This window comes from Diadema setosum, chromosome 7, assembly GCF_964275005.1.
Source record: "Diadema setosum chromosome 7, eeDiaSeto1, whole genome shotgun sequence".
Taxonomy (NCBI): Eukaryota; Metazoa; Echinodermata; class Echinoidea; order Diadematoida; family Diadematidae; genus Diadema; species Diadema setosum.
In genome coordinates this window covers 11206199-11225799 of record NC_092691.1, presented here as the reverse complement: position 1 = coordinate 11225799, position 19601 = coordinate 11206199, and the positions used below count along the sequence as shown (strand labels likewise).

Sequence of the window (19601 nt, the reverse complement as noted above, 5' to 3'; positions counted from 1 at the left end):
TGAAATTGGTCAGCGCCGACAGTTGTCGGCGCTGACAAGCGTTGATGAAACGCCCCCCAGGCCTCAGTCTAGCATTGAAGGCTTCCCACCATGAACGCCCAGCAAACGCCCACAGGATGATAAGTCACATGATCACCACCGCCAGAAAACTTGTCACATGATTTCTCGCGTGCATTCGTACGACCGTGTACTAGACTGTGTATGGCATGTTCAATAGTCCCGTGTGTGTACGTTCTTATACCCAGTAGATTCTAACCTCATATCGTCATAAACCAGGCCAGGTGAATAGACAGTGATAGAGGCATTTGCAGATGTGCACAAACCAACTATTGAATTAAAGTGGTGGTAAGTACAATTCAAATTCAAAGCTCTAGTGTCTAGGCCTAACTAAAATTATTCGGTGATCTTCTATTAAACGTTAGCTTCTAGTTCTCTACTTCTTCCTGTATCATGTTGCCTGAATTCCTCCAATTCAAAATCTCAAATGTTAGGTCTAGACGTAGGCTTGTCTTCAGCAAGACAGCATGGTCAGAAAAACTGCCAAAAAGTTGCAGAGTTGTGTAAAACCTGAGGTTTGTGAATGAACAGTAGACAATGTCACAGGATTGTAATGATGTAGCTACACGCAGCCGCTGTAGCGACAGCGGCTGCGTGTACTTACTACTTACTTAGTAATGATGATCATGATGATAGTCTAAATTTACTTATAAATTTACTATTGGTGATCATCACAGTTTGAGTTTGTTTTGTCAGTATCTAGAGTACAACAATTGTAAACATGATCATTACGTCGGCAATCATGCACTTTTGCACATCCCAGCTCCATCCAGCAACCTATTAAATTTAGGGGGCCTACTATTACTAATATAATAGTAAAATTAGACTCGTATAAATTTTAGTCCAGCTGTAAACAGTGAAGAGTATGCGACCATTTTAACCGCAGCAGCAACCCCAGTATGTTACAGCGCCCCGCGCCGGGGTTAGCGACCATTTATGTGAGTGATTGGAAATATTGGTAAAGCTATGTATGAGTCAGACAGAAAGATCCGTCTGTCCGGAGGACGTCTTTTATTTTTTTTGACGTTATCGCTCTCCTCCGTATAAGGAGGGGATCCGTGAAGCCAGACGCAGTCTCCGCGGAACATTTCCCCGACGACCAGATACAGACCGATCTTTCGGTCAATGTATGAGTATACTATGAAGTATTTCCCAGGTGATTTTGGTGGAGTTTGGGTAGGCAGAATTTGAGATATCGACTGGGCAGAGATGCAAAAGTACATTATTTACATCAGCACCGGCCTTCTTTTGTACTACTACAGTACTAGGATTGCAGTTTTCTTTATTGTCAGATTGTCATCATCCAAGCTAAGTGGAACAGTACATGGACCAAGATCAGCAATACTTTGCCTGGTCTGCGCACTGTAAACTGTTATATGGCCCATTCTCAGTAAAAGCGTTCAAATACGGAATTTTGGTGTCGCCGACATTCCATGACAGTTTGCGGTTCCCTGAAACCTATTAGATACTATTTAAATGTTTATAATATATCACGAGGACTTTATTTGTTAAAAATAAACACGATCAAATGCGGTTGTCGGCCTTTTTGTATAAAATTTTGCTGTTAAACTTCGTTAAGACCCCCAAAACGCAGTGTCGCCGGCTATTTCAGAATTATGTTTTATTGCTCCTCTCCATCCACAAACACACTTTCCAAATATCATTTTCATGGACGATGAGCATATATGTGCCAATCACAATACTCAAAAAGTTCCAAAATTTTTATTGACTTCTTTTTTTATAGCCTTTTGAAACCTGTCGCCAAGTTCACCGCCAGATACGTTACCAGTTTCTTTAGTGTTACAGCATTGCGAAAATAACAAGACTATGCAATGACCCTGTGTATATGAAACCCTGAGGATATACTTCATACATTGCAAGTACTTAGATTTTTTGTGCAACAGCTCTTTATTGAGAATACGGTACAATGTTTGAAATATCGGTTTTCTACACTTTTATTTGAACAGATACGTTACATACTTTTCATGCCACCCACTGCGACAGATATGGCAATGTCAGACAAATTGTATATACATTACTCCTCGGAATGACGCATCGATTCAACATTAAAGTTTAGTACAAGTGAGAAATATTTGGTAGATATCACTATCATAATAATATGATCGACTATATACGTTACCACAGATACGTTACCCCAGATACGTGACCGAATTTTGCTCATTGGTCTTTTGCTTTCTGGGGAAATCAAATCTGGTCAAAATTCATCCCTACACATTACATGCTTCGTTTTGTTGGACCTCAGGATTATATTCTTACACCAAAAGGACAGAGAGGTGAAAAAGAGCAACACTTTCACATGATTTTTCTTTCTGCGTCAGTGTCTCACAACTTAATGCCAAGTTTTCCGACAGATACGTTACCACATAATCAAAGTGCTGAAAAAGAAATTGTAAATGTTTTTACAAACAAATCGTTGTGTGCTCATAAACTCCAAAGTTCTATTCTATAAAACCCAGCCACTTTCATATTCTATGCAACAACTTTGAACGTTTATTTTACAAGACGAAGCTAAGATTCAGCATATCAGTTTTTTGCTTTTCAGATTTAGCAGATACGTTACGTATAATTCAGGGCACCCACGGTGACAAATAATGTAAAACAAAGTGTTCATAAAACAGTTCTGCATAGAATGACGCTTCCATAAAAAAATTAAAGTTATGTTCAAATGAAGAATATTCAGTAGAAATTGCTCTGTAACTTCACCGACAGATTCATTTACGGTACGCCAGATACGTTACCAAACTTTGAAAGAGCAAAAAGTAGTTTATGAAACGCTTCCGAGAAAAGTTTCAGTGTTTTATTGCATATTTATTCTAGTGTTTTTCAACATATGAAGAACTACCCAAGATTCATTGATAAGTTGAACAATTATTTATTCATTTTCATTAAAAGGGAAGAGCCAAATACGTTACCATAGGTCAAACAACTGTGTAGCATACCGAGTTCATAGAGACTGTACCTACTTCCTTCTATGTGCCTGCAAAAATATATTTTTTAAACCTTGTTTGCATTATCCATCAAAACTTAATGAATATTTATAGTCAGATGGATAAATACATTCAGACGTAAGATGAGAATATTCTGTGAATGAAGAACTCAGCTTTCACATTTAGGGCTCTTTTCCACTACATTTCATAGTTTAAATATTACGTACAATATTTAAAATGGTTAATTTGGGCCTACATCATTCATTTTTACATCAATTCATGAGGTAAATAATTAAACAGGTGATATTTATTAATTCATACACAACTAAAATTATTACTTATATTTTACCAGATACGTTACCAAAGGTGATTCGATGTTTTTTAATAGTTATTTCCCCAGGAAAGCAATTTATATTTGTTTCCTGTGGAAATTCCAGATCGGATCGTTCCCTTTGCATGATTTGTGGGATTCGAAACTTTATTTGTAAGCGAAATTTGCTAAAAATACAAAGTGAATCTTAAGGTTATATTTCATTTCAGCAAAAAGCATATTTCATCCTACCACACAGAAATAATTTCTACCAATTAGCAAGGGATGACAACATCTTTACCTCTTGAAAATCCCCAATATCTTTAGGGGGGATAGATGTCTTTTCCTGAACAGAAATTGGATCAAAACAATAAATTTAATTCAGAGTTAGGAGTCCATTACAACATGTAAATTTGCGGTAACGTATCTGATTGGTGATCATATATGATGCTCTATTTCAATTCATTTTTACTCAATGAATGGCCATCATTTAGAATGTTCCACTTTTTGTTTCGTGTTTGACCGGTTTTGGAGTTTCCAAAAACACATCTTTGAATGTATTACTTTGTGGTTGATTTTTCGGTTTTACTCACGTGGAATTGAACACTTAATCTGAGAATGGCCCTTATGGACTAATAAAGACAGCCAATAATGCTAAGCTGTGATTTATAACACTTTTTTTTTGTACCCGTATGAACTGAATCCAGCAAGACGTCAGCTGGGTGTACATTACTCACTGTGATGTATTATGGCCTCACATTTGAGTAGGTATAACAGTTCAGCATATAATTCCTTCCTTTAGATTTTACAAGTGTCATTCATGAGTTCAATTATCACAATGTTTCTCTGTAAAATGTACCTCATAACAATAATTAGTAAAGTTCAGTTGTAAAATGCATTAAAATGAGTTTTTTCATACCTCAAATTTCAAAAAGTCCTCACCGTGGGAGGGGGGACACCCCCCTCCCACGATTCTTTGTCCAAAGACAAAGAATCCAGTCCTAAGTACAGTAATACTAGTCACTCAGGGAGATTACTGATACTGGAATTGATGCTCAATGCAAGTAGTCTACAATAGTAGGTGTCAAAGGAGTGCCATGAAATGGAGAAAGGTATGCAGTGTATGAAGCACTAATCAGGGCTGGCGCAGCCGTGGGGGCCTTGGGGGCTCACCCCCCCCCCCCCCCCCCACTTTTTGTGCACCATACAAAGGAATACATAAGGTGTCATCACTTTGGGCCCACACACTTTTTTTCAACCCGGAAAATGTTTGTACGTAAGTGGCACTAAAATAGGAATAGATAGCGATCTTGAAGTATGGCGGCGGTGAGGTTATATGTGTTTTCTGTGAAGACCTTCTTTTTATAACACCCGGAAATGGGAGGGGAGAGAATGAGCTGAGGCCCTTTTTTTTTTGCTTGTCAGCTGAAGAAACCCGGAAGTGGACGGGGAGAGATGAGCTGAGGACCTTTTTTATTTTTATTTTTATTTTTATTTTTTTGCTTGTTAGCTCATGAAACCCGGAAGTGGGCCCCACACTTTTGAAAACACTGCGTCGGCCCTGCTAATTATTGATAGTGATACTGCACAGTACCTATAAAACATTATGCATATTCTAGCACAAGAAAAAACAGAAGCCTACAGGACTCATGGAGGATTTGTATTAAGCTAGATCCCAAATCTTCTTAGAGTAAACAGAAAGCTGTAAGGATTCAAAGGTGCATCAAGAAGAGCATTCAAAGAGGGGTGGGTGATTGGAGAAGAGGTGGCATTTAAAGGTAGGGAATCCCATTTGCATGCCTTAAATGAAGAAGAGTTGTATAAATACAGTGGTATGTTGAAGAGAGTATCATTTTAGAAACTCCCATAAAGTATTGAAAGTGGAAGGTAACATTTAGTACATTTTTATTGACCGTTAGATTTTGAATTGAATTTTTTGGGGGGCTCACCGTAAATTCCAGTACATTACTAGGCTACCTTGGCAGACCCATGCACTGCATGTGCGTCCATCATGTATATTTTGTGAAGAAAGTTCATCAAAACTTACAAACATTTCTATATCCATTCTTGCCACACACTTTATATGTTATTACATCAGCTCTTATACATGTACTTTTAGATTTGTGTTTATAGATAAAAAAAATACAGAAGACTGCAACAAAAAGGCTTAAGTGTGGCTGACACACAGAACTACTGAGTAGTTGAGTTTTGTGCATTATTCAAATTGTAGATAACTGTTGACTTCTAAATTTCTCAGCAGTGGCCTAAACAAGTCCCCTGAGGTTCGTATTTAATGTTTTGCTGCATTTTGGAAGGTCTGTAAAAGGTATCCCCTACCTTTAAGACTAGAGCTAGTCTGGAGTGAGGCCCACACTAAGCTTACACAAAGAGCTATCAAAGGAGGGTGTGGTGTTAATTCTGACACAATCATGTAGTAGATGAAGCAAGTTGCTTTTCTTTGTTCCTCCTGAAGCATTTTAGCTCAACTGAGAGCCTTTTAGCTCAACTGAGAGCCTTTTAGGGCTTCTGAAAGTGAGTACACTTGTATTGTGATCGTTCACTGTCCTGTGTCCATTGTTCATCATGCATGGACTTTTTCACACTTTTATATTCTTCTGCTTACTAGAGTTTTGGCCATATTTTGGCAGGAATTATCAGCTTGGGTGAATTGGATCATAGTTTTGATAAGATTTGACATAATTTTGTACCAGTGCTATAGGTTACAATCTCATTTCTTTTTTTTGTATTCCAGATCTTTTGAATATACTGTACTGCACCTTCAAGTATGTCAGAATGTTAGAAATTTGGCACTAGTGGGCATGGAAACACATGACATACTTGTGGTACGTAGGCAGATACTGTATGCATTTCGCCATATATTTAGCGAGTCTAATTTTTCACAAATCGGGACTTCCCGATGATTTTGCAAGTGGTTAAATTCGGGATCGTAGAGTAATGTTCTGAACAGAGAAATATATATGTGTGCATCACATTCATATCGGGATCGGAGTCATTATTTTCATGTGTCTTTAATTTCGCGAATAGCAAATGACTCGCGAAATTGGCGAAAATAAAAATTCATGAAATATTCGACGTACGCAGTATCCAGTGATTGAGTTTTCTTGGTCTACAGCCTGTATGATTTATAGGCTATTTTCCACTAGACCACAGAATTCGGCATTGATCTCAGTAAATTTATGCTTATGGTGTGAGATTCTTGAATACTGCACACTCTACTGTGTCATTATGTGTCTGGCTTTTAATATTTATTGCACTTTTTGTACTCCAGTTCATGCCCTCAGGACAAAGATGGTGGGAAGTCTGTCTTCATTCTCCATTCAATTTTCTGATCAGATTTGAATTGCACCAAATCCAATTCTTTATAGACCCAATGAGTAACTTCATTCTCTTCCTGCAGAAAGTAATGGTATGAAGGGCCACAGTTTGGTCAAGTTGGATATTCATAGATGGTCTGGATACAATTTTATTCAACCAGGTGTCATTTTTTGTGTTACCGGTACGCTCACATGTCCAGGTTCAACATGAAGCCCCTCCAAACTTGCACCGTGCTGTTCTTGGCTCTGGCATCGTGGGCACTGTGCTGGACCGACGCCTCCCTGAGTGACCCGTTGAACTTGGAGAAGGCTCTTCCAGGAAGGCCAGTCACAACTGCAAGCAAAGGATCACCTTGGCCCATGCCCCAGGAGATCCAAGTCACCGGTGATGTCTATACCCTGGTCTCGGAGGAGAGATTTGAGTAAGCGAAAGAAATTCAAATTGATCTGCACTGGCCACCAGCCATTATGGTTGAGTCAAGATATTAGTGAGTTTTAGTTTAGATATGCGATGCAGATGTGAAGATGATGCTCAGTTGGATTGACCATTCTCCTCTCTCCCTACATCGTGTTGCAAAGTAGCATTAAATTTTGGGGGAAGACACAGCTTAAATGCAAAGTGAAATAGCGCCCCTTATGTTGTTTGTCATAATGGCAGCAAGTAATTCTCTGTGTCATGAATATGAGTGGAGGCTAAAATGGCCCAGAACTGTCGTGAAAACTCAGAGGAGCAGGATGCGAGATCGATTTTGATAAGCAGTTTTTGTGCATGGCAGAAATGTTTCTTTTCTCTTTTTTTGCCTCTTAACCCCTTGAGGACAGGCTGATTTTGCTACAGCATGCATTTCCCATAGACACTTGCCCAAGTATACTCTGGATTCGTCCTCAGCGGGTTAACATTGGCGTTGCAGATCTAAAGCTCCCTTTAGTATTGAAGGCAGTGGCAAAAACCCTAGCCCTATTCCTAGTTGGCTATTTTGTGAAATTGATTTGCTGGGCCAACTAATGCTGCTTTGGGTATAACAGTTTCATGAACAACAGTCTCTGGTTTTTAACTCTGTGTAAGCCACGATGTAATCCCCTGAGTGCCATATTATTCTGGGACAGCTATACACCCCAATTTTTTTTTTTTTTTTTCAAAAAGGCTATTTTTCAAAGCCATGTAACTTGTTTTAGATACATTTAAAAGCTAGACATGCAATGAGCAAAGTTGGAGAGAAAATCCCAAGCTCTGTTGTTAAAAATGTAAATTGTATGACAACTTTAGGTACGGTATAATTGCTTTTCTTGCAAATGGCCAGTAACTATGTAATTTTCCAGGTCTGAAAGGCATGAATTTTGCAGACACGAAGCTGCAATAAGAAAAATTAGAATTTACGTGAAGAAAAACCCTATCTACAGTGTGTATGGAACATGGCTATTCAATCACAAAGCAACGCAAGATACATACTTACTGAGGAATAGAATTACAAGTGAAGCTTTTCTTATATGGTTGTGGCATTTGGTGATTTATCAATCAGTGTGGCCAGTAACTATGTAATTTTCCAGGTATGAAAGGCATGAATTTTGCAGACACGAAGCTGCAATAAGAAAAATTAGAATTTACGTGAAAAAAAACCCTATCTACAGTGTGTATGGAACATGGCTATTCAATCACAAAGCAACGCAAGATACATACTTACTGAGGAATAGAATTACGAGTGAAGCTTTTCTTTATGGTTGTGGCATTTGGTGATTTATCAATCAGTGTGGGTGGGTTTGTGTCTTTAAGCAAAATATGTGAACTTGACATGACGTCAACTGAGTCAGGTGTGCAAACGTGTCACATAAAGAGTTAAATACTAGACGTGCTCTTTAGCCATGCTCCACAGCAAAGCCTGATGCTCACTTAATAGGAAAGAGTGTCATTGTTCCTTTTTTGGAGACCAGTGTGCATGGTGTACTGCAAACATTTTGCAACTATCCCATCTCAGTGTGCTAGAACGAAGTGTCAACTAGACAGTTTATATTTCTACAGCAACAAACAGACACACAAGTTACACACATTAGTTAACATCCTATAAAAGCATATCTGATGCGTAATGTGTGTTGTATGTTTGTGAGTTAAAATACAAGAGTAAGTTGTTCTATGGAATATTCGTAACAAAATATTGTCACACTCTTACCTGGTTTGGTGTGCAAATTGTCAGTGATTGCAATGAAGAGGCTCATATGGCTACTGTAAAAGTGGAAATTTTCGCGGTGTTGAAATTTTCGCGCATTTCGCGCAACCAGAAACTAGCGCGAAAATAAAAACACGCGAACATTTTTGCTTGCCATACGTTCCTGTGCGTGATGTCTTGATTCCGCGGAATTAAAAACACGCGAAACTCTTCTGACCCGGCCTAGCGCGAAAAATTAGTCACGCGAAAATATCCACTTTTACAGTATCCTCCAAAAGAATTGATGAATATCACATCATTTAGGAATGAATAGTTTTCAGATGATAATTTCTATTTCTAAGGTCAAATTTTCTCTTCTTGTTAGGACTCAGCAATTCAAATGTGAAATGTCTATTTATCAGCAATTTTAAGATGTCAAGTTCTACCAAACATGTTTGTGTTGTTTGGTGCTGTATACCTTATTATAAATTGTACTGTTCAATGTTAATGTTTCATTAAGTAGAGAATGAGATTCTCTTTTTTTTTATCTGAGCCCTTTGTTCTTCATACTGTATCATTGTGTGTTTTAGGTGCAGAAATTCAAAAGCCTTTTAATTACTGGATTCATGACTGATTCTGGCAATGCATTTTGGAACATTACAATGTCTATTTCTCTCTCAAATGGCAAATTCTTGTAAGTTTGTGTTTCATTTTTCTGACCTTGTTATACACAGATTTAATGACTTCATCCAGTTCCATGAGTTCTATGAGCTTTATCTCTATTTTATTGAAAATACAATGTATTTTGAATAGAGTAGAGATAATGCTCAAAGAACTCGCCTGCCATCAGCAATTTGCCACCATGCCCCTCCCACAGGCCAGAATGCCCATTTCAAAATCAAACCATTCACTGCACGCTACAATATTTTGTTACTGACTTTAGGTAATATGCCCCCTTGGCCAGAATTCATGAGGTGGTACAAATGAAACCATGGTTTAAACCATGGACAAAAAACATGGAGCGCCAAGTGTCGCATGGAATATTTTGTTATGAAATCAGTCATTTTGTTGATGAAATGATTATTTTGTAACGAAATGACAGCATTTTGTAACTAAATGAACATTTCGTCCACGAAATAACGAAATGGTTATTTTGTCGACGAAATGACCAATTTCATAACGAAATATTCCGTGCGACACTTGGCGCTCCATGGTTTTTGTCCATGGTTTAAACCATGGTTTCTTTTGTACCACCTTCATGAATTCGGGCCTTTGAGTGAATTTGTGTCCCCTCCAAAAAAGTGACCTTGACCCAAATTTGATAAAATTCCAGGTCTGATTGATATTGGACGTGAAGTCAAATTTAAAGTTGCCAATTTGATACAACATGATCTGATAAGATCTGCAGCAAAAATCCCCCTGGATGTGATGGGTTAAATTGAGTTAAAAGTGCCCTGACTGTTTCACTTGCCTATAAGGATATAGTACTCAGGTCCCATCTCCTGTGTAGTTTTACAGCGACTGGAGTACGATGCGATCTACTGGATAGTGCCTTTGCAAGGTATTTTGGAATCATCTTCTTCGGGACCCCACAGGCAGCGCGTAGACGTAGGTCACCTATGGAATTCACGGCGCCCTCAGCGACCGAACTGACTGGTCTCGATGTTAACGTGATGGAACCGTGCCAGGATTATCCAGGTCTAGAGTCGGATGAGAACTGTGAGTTCATGCATTGCGGGCAACTGTAGAGAAAGACATTGTGTTCAATTCTTCATTGTGTTTGTGCATTCATACAAGATCCAAGGTGACATGTGGCCAGACTCTTTTGAAATGAAAGCAATTGAATCCTGAGTTTTTCGTTTTTCTATACAGCGAGTTAAAAAAGAAGAAGAAAAAAAAAAATTGTGCAGTGGCACATGATCAACATCAGCACAATTTTTTTTTTTTGTAATACATATATATATATACATTTCATACTAGTAACTCTTAAAATCTCAGGGGTGAATAGTGAATTTGTATGGTGCTTTGCTCTACTTGTTCGACTATTGATTCAAATTCTGAGTCATCATGAGCTTGTTTACTTTGGGTTGTAAGGTTTTGTTACACAAAGAGTGGTTGGACAGTAGTTGACAATGCTTGTTATGGCAGTTGGCATCGCACAATATTAAAGTTTCAGAAAAAAAGTTGATTCAGCTTTGTTGGGCAGAAGAAAGGAATGAATGCTCACCTAAGTATGACAGTGTGCATGCATAAACCTTTGAAGTTTTTATTAAAGGTTGTAAATACCAAATGATATGGCCTCAGAATGACTTTTTAACCTACAATTCTCTCGAACTTCATGTCTGTTATTTTTCAGATACTTTGTCAGTCTCTTCTCCCAAAGCTACTCTGACTGCAAAATCAATTTGGGGTGCCATAAGAGGTAACAAGCCATATAGTACTGACTGGGTGATCATGGAAACTTATTTACTACCATCACCCTCTACGTTGTTTGTTGTCCCCCCCCCCCCCCCCCCTGTATAAAGCCAAAATATGTAGTTCTTGGAAAGGCTCAAAATCAATTTCATCATTTGGAATTTACTTCCAATACACTGAAACTTACGTGGCATATGCAATTAGCCAGAATGATGAGTAGTTGTGGAGAGTTTCGAGATCACAAGTGTAGAATGATTTTGATTATAGTCCACAACTTTTATTCCAGAAGGGCCCTCACTGTTAACCCCACATTCAGCATTGTAGGAAGGTAGTACTTAATGTGATGATTGGTTGTGCCCTTGCATTTGTATTTTCGAACAAGCTAAATGTGATTCACTCTAGCGCGGTGGATATTACTGTGACCCAATTTTTTGATTGCTGATAATTGATTATGAAAAATTACGTAGCAACCACGATGGGGTAACCTCTCAGATTGCAGACTTCCTATGAAAATGTTCAGCTAATATTTCACATAATTTTCGTCGTTACCCAGCTGAAGTTGTGTTATCACAGCATTATTTCACACAATTCTAATGCAATACGTGTACATTTTAGAGCAATAATAAAGACTTCTGCTGGCATACAAGAACCATATTTTGGCTTTAAGCAGTTAATGCTGAACTTGGATATTCATCAATTATTATTCCCAACTTCCTTCAGTTCAGAGAATGACATGCACCTTACTGGCCGAGAGATTTCACTCCTCAGTAGATATTGAATGCAAGAATATAGTGACTGCAATATTTTATTTTGGTATTCAGTGAGGACAGGGAAGGCAGCAGCAATGAAGGCTAAAGATGTATTTTTAGACTGGTGCCTCTGACAATGAATTAATGTTAACCTCTGTGTACCTGCTTTTGCTTTGTTTTAATGATATAACCACACATGCATCAAACACATCCCCTAAGTCATTTATGTACTTGAGAATAATGAAAAAAAGTAACGAAGCAGAACAGATTCACACTGAGATCTCAGTCTAAATGCTGCAAGCCTTCTGAACAAGTAAGTTGTCAAAAAAAAAAATTGTTAGTCTATTCAGAGCAGGACACCAGCTGACAGATTGTTCTGTATTTCTGCAAAGGCAGCGTAACAAAAACTGTGACACATGCAGTTTCATAGTACTGTATGAGCTGTTATTTTGCGAGGGTTTAATTTTCGTGAATTTTGCGAATCCCAGTTGGATTGCGAATTTAACAACATGCAAAAATGTCTCCATGCGCTAGGGTAATATCGCATTTACGTTAGTGTCGGCGTCAGTTCGCGAAAACAAAATCTCCCGAAAATGTCTATGACCTCCTCATTCGCGAAAATATCTGTATGCGAAAATAACAGCGTATACAGTACTCACTTGAGGCATGAAAGAGGAACATGGAAGATGTTCTAAGATTTCTAGCAGCAGTATATTCTTGTATTAAATTGCATAAACTGACTGGGACAAACCTTACAGACATATGAATCTAATAGTAAGTATTTTGAATTGAGAGCAATATCTCAACCTCTTTGCTGTGCAACTTTTCTCGTACAGGATTGGAAACATTCAGCCAGTTGATATACGGTTCCAGCGATGGTGGGGTGAGTAGTAGAAAAAAATATATATTGAAGTGTGATTACGCACCATATCCAAGTTGCCTTTGGTACCGTACATAGAGTAAAATCAGAGAGGTGTTAATATAGAAGGAGAAGAAAACAGAATCTCTCATTTGTACCCATGCTCCGTGCTGCAGAGAAGTTATGTGCTCTATTGCTGGTGTGAATGGACTGAGTATACTGTGACAAAAGAAAGCTCTTCTGTATAAATCTGCATCCTTCCAAAATCATGACAAAGCTATTGAGCAGCAGTTTGCTGTCCCTTTCAAATTTTTTTGGCAGCAGTCTTTCAGTATGCAAAGAACACAATAAATGCACAAAAATCAGCAAAAATTTTACTTCTTCAACTGTAAAATGCTAGTATAGTTTGCAGAAATATGCCTAAGTCAATGAATTAATCTGCAAGATTCAGGTGCTAAACCTGTTGAACAAAATGACTCACAAATGTGCACAAGATGGTTGAATGTGAACTTGTCTTTTTCTAAATGATACACTTAATACTCACTTTTCAGCCCCAGGGCACTAACAGAAAGGGGAATAGAGGAGAAAAAAAAAGGATTTGTTGAATACAATATCAGCACCAAGTTGCTTGCAGTATTTCAACAATTTCTCTGAAATAAGGCTTAAAATTGTTAAAATAAAGAACAACGTCTTTGGTCACCACATCCAAACTCTATGGAAGAGCCAGTGGAATACCTATCATACAATGACATTGTCATGATGTAGAACCTACACAGTACCCATGAATTTGCACAAATGCGAAGAAATCTCTCTCCTTCTTTAACATGTATCCAACAATACTGTGGTAAAATCAAACAGAATTGCGTGGCAATGGTCTCATAAAAATTGGCATGAAGACATAAAAGTTGCATGAATGATGTGTTGAGGTGAGCTTTCAATATGAAGAAACTATTAAACAAAATCCACTTGAATCAGCTTTACTTACTGTGTAAATTGACATCATGTATTCTGTGTCAAGTAAAGTGATTGGTTCATTATTAATTCTGCCAAGGAAGTTATGTTTTTGTTTCCATTGGTTTCTTTGTTTGTCTGTTTGCAAAATACATCACAAAGTTGTGAATGGATTTGGTTGAAACTTATAGAAAAAGTTGATATTGACAGAAGGAACAGATGATTAAATTTTGGTAGTGATCCGGGGAATATTTATGAAGTTTTGAAGAATTGTTGATATTTTGTTTAAAAAGGGTTAATGAACTTGGGAGTTCAAACTGCGTGAATTCAAGGTTTGCATATGCACACTAAAGTATGTGCTCTGCTCAAGGGACTGTGCAGCAGGAAGCGGATAAGATATTAAACACAAGGCTTCTTTGTCACTGGGAAATTTTCAGCATTAGTGTATGGATGGAAATGAGCTGCTTGGCGGAGGTCTGTGCTCTCCGAGTGCTTTGCTAGTTGCAACTCCGGCGATGTAGAAAAATGTTGGAGGCACAGTAATGCAAGAAAAAAAAAAATGTGACAGTGATTATTGCCATGATTTGATTGTGTGCAATGTTTATTCTTTGTATCACTGATTATGTAGCGTGCGGTCAACAAGACGAGTATTACGGACTTCCCCCGCTTCAGGCATCGTGGTTTCATGGTGGATTCATCCAGACATTTTCTCAGTATGTCCTCTATCTTTCAGACTCTGGTAAGCTCCCATTCTTCATGTCATTTCTGACTGTACAGTGGATCTATGTTCATCTTCAGGCTTTTAGTTTCAGAATTATAAATTGCAAATGATTGTATTTCTTCTTGTATTTTGATATCATTTTTGAACTCATTTGAAGTTTGTCTATAGATGTCTTCCACAGTAGGTGAGAGTCATGTATCAATAACAATAAAGAGAAAACATATAGATGACTGATGTGTGATGAATTAATGATCTTGCAGAAAAGTGGCAAAAGATCAGCAGTATAGTATGTGTCAGCTTTATTAGTATGAGAGTATGATACGGAAAAAAACCCAAAAGATTTTAAAAGATTACATCATTATGCATTGTTAACAATGTCATGTGAAAGAGAGCAGTTTTTATACTAGATGATACATATCTTTGATGTGTAATCAGAAATTGAAATGTACATGAAGAAAACAAGTGTAACGCATGAATACACCAGTTGTATACTTTGCTAGCACTTATTGCCACAATTCATGAGATTGAATCAGCCATGCATGTATTGATATATTCTTTGTTGTTGTTATTATTGTTTTCTTCAGGACGCAATGGCATACAACAAGTTAAATGTCTTACACTGGCACATAGTCGATGACCAGTCGTTTCCCTACGAGAGTGCTGCCTACCCCGTCATGAGTCAAAAGGTGACCCTTTATCATATCCCAGCCACTTATTACCCCCCCCCCCCTCCTTCATTTGTTTGATGCCTAATGGTGGTCAGTACTTTAATATCCAATATGAGTCATGTTGGTGTTATCTAATTATCTATCATTACTAAGATACAAGGATCATGTTGTTGATCTCAGAGCCTCCGAGAATTGACATACATACTATTCTGATAGTGCCATACTGTCACTGTGTTATACAAAATGACAGGTCTACTGTATCAAGTAATGGTAGGCCCTACATTATCATCGAGAATCATACATGTGTGATGGAATGATTTTCCTTCGTATAAGCAGACATTTTAATCTACAGTAGAGCACATTTTCTTCCGAGACCCTCATCCCATTTAATCCTTAAAGTCTGTTCACAGATATCTCATTAAGGACAAAATAGATTTTTTTTTTCATGAGCAGTAGTTCTAAAGGCATTTTTGAAGATGTTCATGTACATGATCAAAGACAAAAAAAAAAAAAAATGTTTCTAATAGCGGTCATTGTGTGTCAACACAACATACGATATTTTGCTATTCTTGTGATCATTAGCATTTATAGCAAATCATTTTGAGAAATAATGAGTCCACTCCTGTGAAGAGTATGCTGTGCAGTGCTCAGCATATTCATATTTTCATGAATTCAATTTATATATGAAAGTATATCTATATATGTTTTTGTTGGTTTTTTTTTTTTACCCTGGCTGTACTGTGCATGCAATAGTCACATCCACTAGCATACTTCATATGCCAATGGGTACACACATGTACAGTCAACCTCGCACAAATCGAATCTATTTGGACTGAAGAATTAGATTTGACTTAGAGAAAATTCAACTTATGAGGGATTAAAGTCAATAGCATGTAAAGAGGAGGGACTTTTAAAGACTTTCGACTGAGGCGATTATTTGACTTATGCGGGGTCGACTTAACCCTAAAAAGACTGGGGGGGGGGCCTAAAAGGCCCCCCCCTCGACATTTCGCGCGATTACTCTGCAACACGCAATGCTCTCGCCGCGATGCTTTATGACTTTTTTCTTTTGAGTTTCCCGCACATTTTGACACCAAATTTGTGACGCCCGGGGGTACGGTTCTGAAGTTACATAACTTTTTGTACATGCATGTGAGACCGAAAATGGCTCAAAAATGTGATTTTGTGTATAAAGTCAATGCAAATTGAGTTTTTTCACATGGCTCGTATAAATATGCTTATTTTTACTCTCAATGGCTAAAATTAATTTGTTTTAGCAGTATTATGCTTCAAAAAGTGTCTGCCACAAATTTTGTTAAAAAAAACAACAAAAACAAAAGGTCGAAAAAACAAGGAAATACATAAGAAATTCATAAAACAATAAAATAGATAAGAAATTAATTTTGATACCGAATTTTTTTTCAAGTACATTTGCGAAGAATGCCACTAAGAATAATTAGACCAAAAATGAGCACTTTTGGCGCTTTATTTACTGATTTAGATCAAAGAGTCTGATTTCTCGCATGAATTAGCATAATTAATCAAAATAAAATAAAAGAAGACTATTTTGTAAAATTTGAATATACGATCTTGTAGATTACATCGCACACTACCATTGTGCAAATTTTCGCGGCGATCGCGCGATCCACGGCCGAGATCTTAAGGGGGGGCCCTTTAGGCCCCCCCCCCCCAGTCTTTCGAGCTACCAAAATAGCCCAGTCTTTTTAGGGTTAAGCAAGGTTGACTGTATGTCCTTAACCCTGTATGTGCTCAGACACTTGGCAAACTTTTCCTGAGCATTCAGTTACCGATCCAAACTGCACTGAGTTGTTGATCAGCAAGCCCACTCAGGGGTAGTGATGTGTATCAGTCCAAGAGGAAGGCTGCAATGACACTAAAGGATATCAAAGTAATGTCAGTCACAGTCTTTTGTAATAACTTAGTGCTGGTTCCACATGAAATACCCTTGGACAAGGCTTCGGGCAGTGGGTTGGAACCGGGTATGAGCATGTTAATCAACCGTCGTGTTCACAGATATTCGGGTTATGTTAGGTTGTTTAGAGCCAGTTACCATGGTGATGATTGGCTATGGATGTCACATTTTGGTACTCTATAGTGATGGGGGGATTAGGTAATCTCTATTCATTGACATTTAAAGGACAAGTTCACCTTCATAAACATAAGGATTGAGAGAATGTAGCAATATTAGTAGAACACATCATTGAAAGTTTGAGGAAAATCAGACAATCCGTTCAAAAGTTATGAATTTTTGAAGTTTTTGTGCAGTAACCGCTGGATGAGAAGACTACTGCAGTGTATGAATACTGTATACACTATAATTTTCGCGTACATAAATTTTCGCGAATTTCCGCTGTCACACATTTTCGCGAGTGGTTAAATTCGCGATTGGGGGACCAGAGAAAATATGAAGTGGCAAAGAAAGTGTGAATTTTCAACTTACTAGCAAATAATAATGATACTAGTTATACACTGCATGAAAAAAACTTACCAAACTCTGCGAACTAGTAAGTTAGAATTCAACATTTTTGAAGTGGTTAAGTATATCGCGCTAGATTTCTGACGAGTGGTACGAGGGGTACGAGTAAATTCAGCGGCAACCAGCTGGAGCATACGCAGCCCCGGCCCCTAAAGTTGACATACAGTACTTGTAAAGACGTAGCAGCATGCAAACGCAACAGTTATAGCGCACATGTAATCAAGGGTGACACGCCTCGCGTTTGTAACGTTGTGGCGCAATGAAAAAAGCAAAAACAAAAGATAGTTGAATTTCTCGCAGAAATAGTATTGCGCCGTCTACTGTGCTGTGCGAATGCTACAGCGACTGGGCTGTGTATACTTACTAGTAGTTCGATGTGGACGTGCTATATGTACGTAAACAAGCTTAGCCAGTTTATATGGTCTGTTCGGTAAGCCGTGACATGGTATACTAGTACTGAAATGTTCGTATCATCAAGGCAAGGGATTCATTTTGGAAGGTAATATTTTCGCGTGTTGTTAATTTCGCGAATAGCTCGCGACTCGCGAAAATAAAACCCACGCGAAATATATAGCGTATACAATAACTTAGATGTCACATGCGTACAACAATATAAGGAAAATATAAAGAGAATTTCACAAAATTCCATCTTTTGAAAAAAGTACACATTCCCCTGACTCGTTACCGACAAATGTTATGGGTAATATTATTCCCCCTGCCTTTAGAAAAAGGCAAGTCAAGTGCTCTTTTATTATGCGAAAAAAAGTGAAAATATGTTGAATTTTCTTTTACATTTTCTTTATACTGTTGTACGCATATGACTCACAAGCTGTAGTAGTCTCCTCATCCAGCGGTTCCAACACAAAAATTTTAAAAATTCATAACTTTTGCATCGATTGTCCAATTTTCCTCAAACTTTCACTGATGTGTTCTACTAATATTGTTGCATTCTCTCAATCCTTATGTTTATGAAGGTGAACTTGTCCTTTAATTCTCTGACATCTGCCCCAGTTTATTAGTGAAAAAAGCAGTACCTGGGTGCATGTCAGTCGGCAAACAAAGCTCAAGAAGGGTAAAGTACTGTTAATTGTCAGTGACCAGTGAATATGGATTACACTACAATGTACGTCTTTCCTATCACTTTAATCTAGATGTGTACGAGTAGCATTGATGTGCATGTACCTACGTGAGTTTGTATAACTTGCCACGTATTGAAGGTTAGTGATGTATCATGGATGAGAACATCTTGCAAATCGTAGCTATCACATGTCGCTGGTATGTACATGTCAAGGGTTTAATCTTTCCTGACGCTCATTCACTGCAGGGAGCCTTTGACCAACATCACATCTATACCCGTGAGAATGTGAAGGCGGTCATCGAGTATGCCCGCCTGCGCGGTATCCGGGTCATGCCGGAGTTTGACACGCCCGGCCACACCCAGTCATGGGTCTCCATTCCGAACCTCTTGACCCCTTGCTACAACGAGAAGGGTCCCACTGGACAGTACGGACCCGTTGACCCCACAGTGGACTCCAACTATGACTTCCTGAAGACCTTCTTCACAGAGGTCACTGACCTCTTCCCGGATAAGTACGTTCACATGGGGGGAGACGAGGTCAATTTTGCGTGCTGGTGAGTAGACTGCCACAATTCTTTTCTTCTTTTTATTTAATTTGTTGTTGTTGTTGCTTTTTTAGTCGTGCAAATCGAAAGAGCCATGCTGTTCTATCAATACCTTTGTTATATGGACACATAGGCATTTTCATTTCATGTTCAATACCTAGTCTGTATATCATGAATGCCTTTTATTACCAGAAAGTAGAATTCACATGGCAATACAAGAATTGCTAAACAAAAAGAACCGTTTATTATGATTACTCCTGCTGCTGCTTTTTTAAAAAAGTGACACATACTTGATGTAATTCATTAGGTCTACATATTATGTGTTGA

General features: G+C 38.1%; 1 protein-coding gene across 3 annotated transcripts in view; it reads left to right on the top strand.

The window, feature by feature from the left end:
* Nucleotides 1-233: 233 nt before the first annotated feature.
* Nucleotides 234-19601, top strand: part of LOC140230841 (beta-hexosaminidase subunit alpha-like) — a 47665-nt gene continuing 28297 nt past the window's right edge. For 2 of the 3 annotated variants that reach the window (XM_072310986.1, XM_072310989.1), the window contains exons 1-8: nt 234-345; nt 6851-7072; nt 10302-10510; nt 11148-11213; nt 12792-12838; nt 14394-14504; nt 15071-15172; nt 18976-19283. In XM_072310986.1, the coding sequence (XP_072167087.1) occupies nt 6858-7072; nt 10302-10510; nt 11148-11213; nt 12792-12838; nt 14394-14504; nt 15071-15172; nt 18976-19283 (1058 nt within the window). In that variant the 5' untranslated portion in view covers nt 234-345; nt 6851-6857. Of the gene's footprint in view, nt 346-4394; nt 4428-6850; nt 7073-10301; nt 10511-11147; nt 11214-12791; nt 12839-14393; nt 14505-15070; nt 15173-18975; nt 19284-19601 lie in introns of those variants that run through there. The other variant, XM_072310987.1, reaches the window with a different exon arrangement.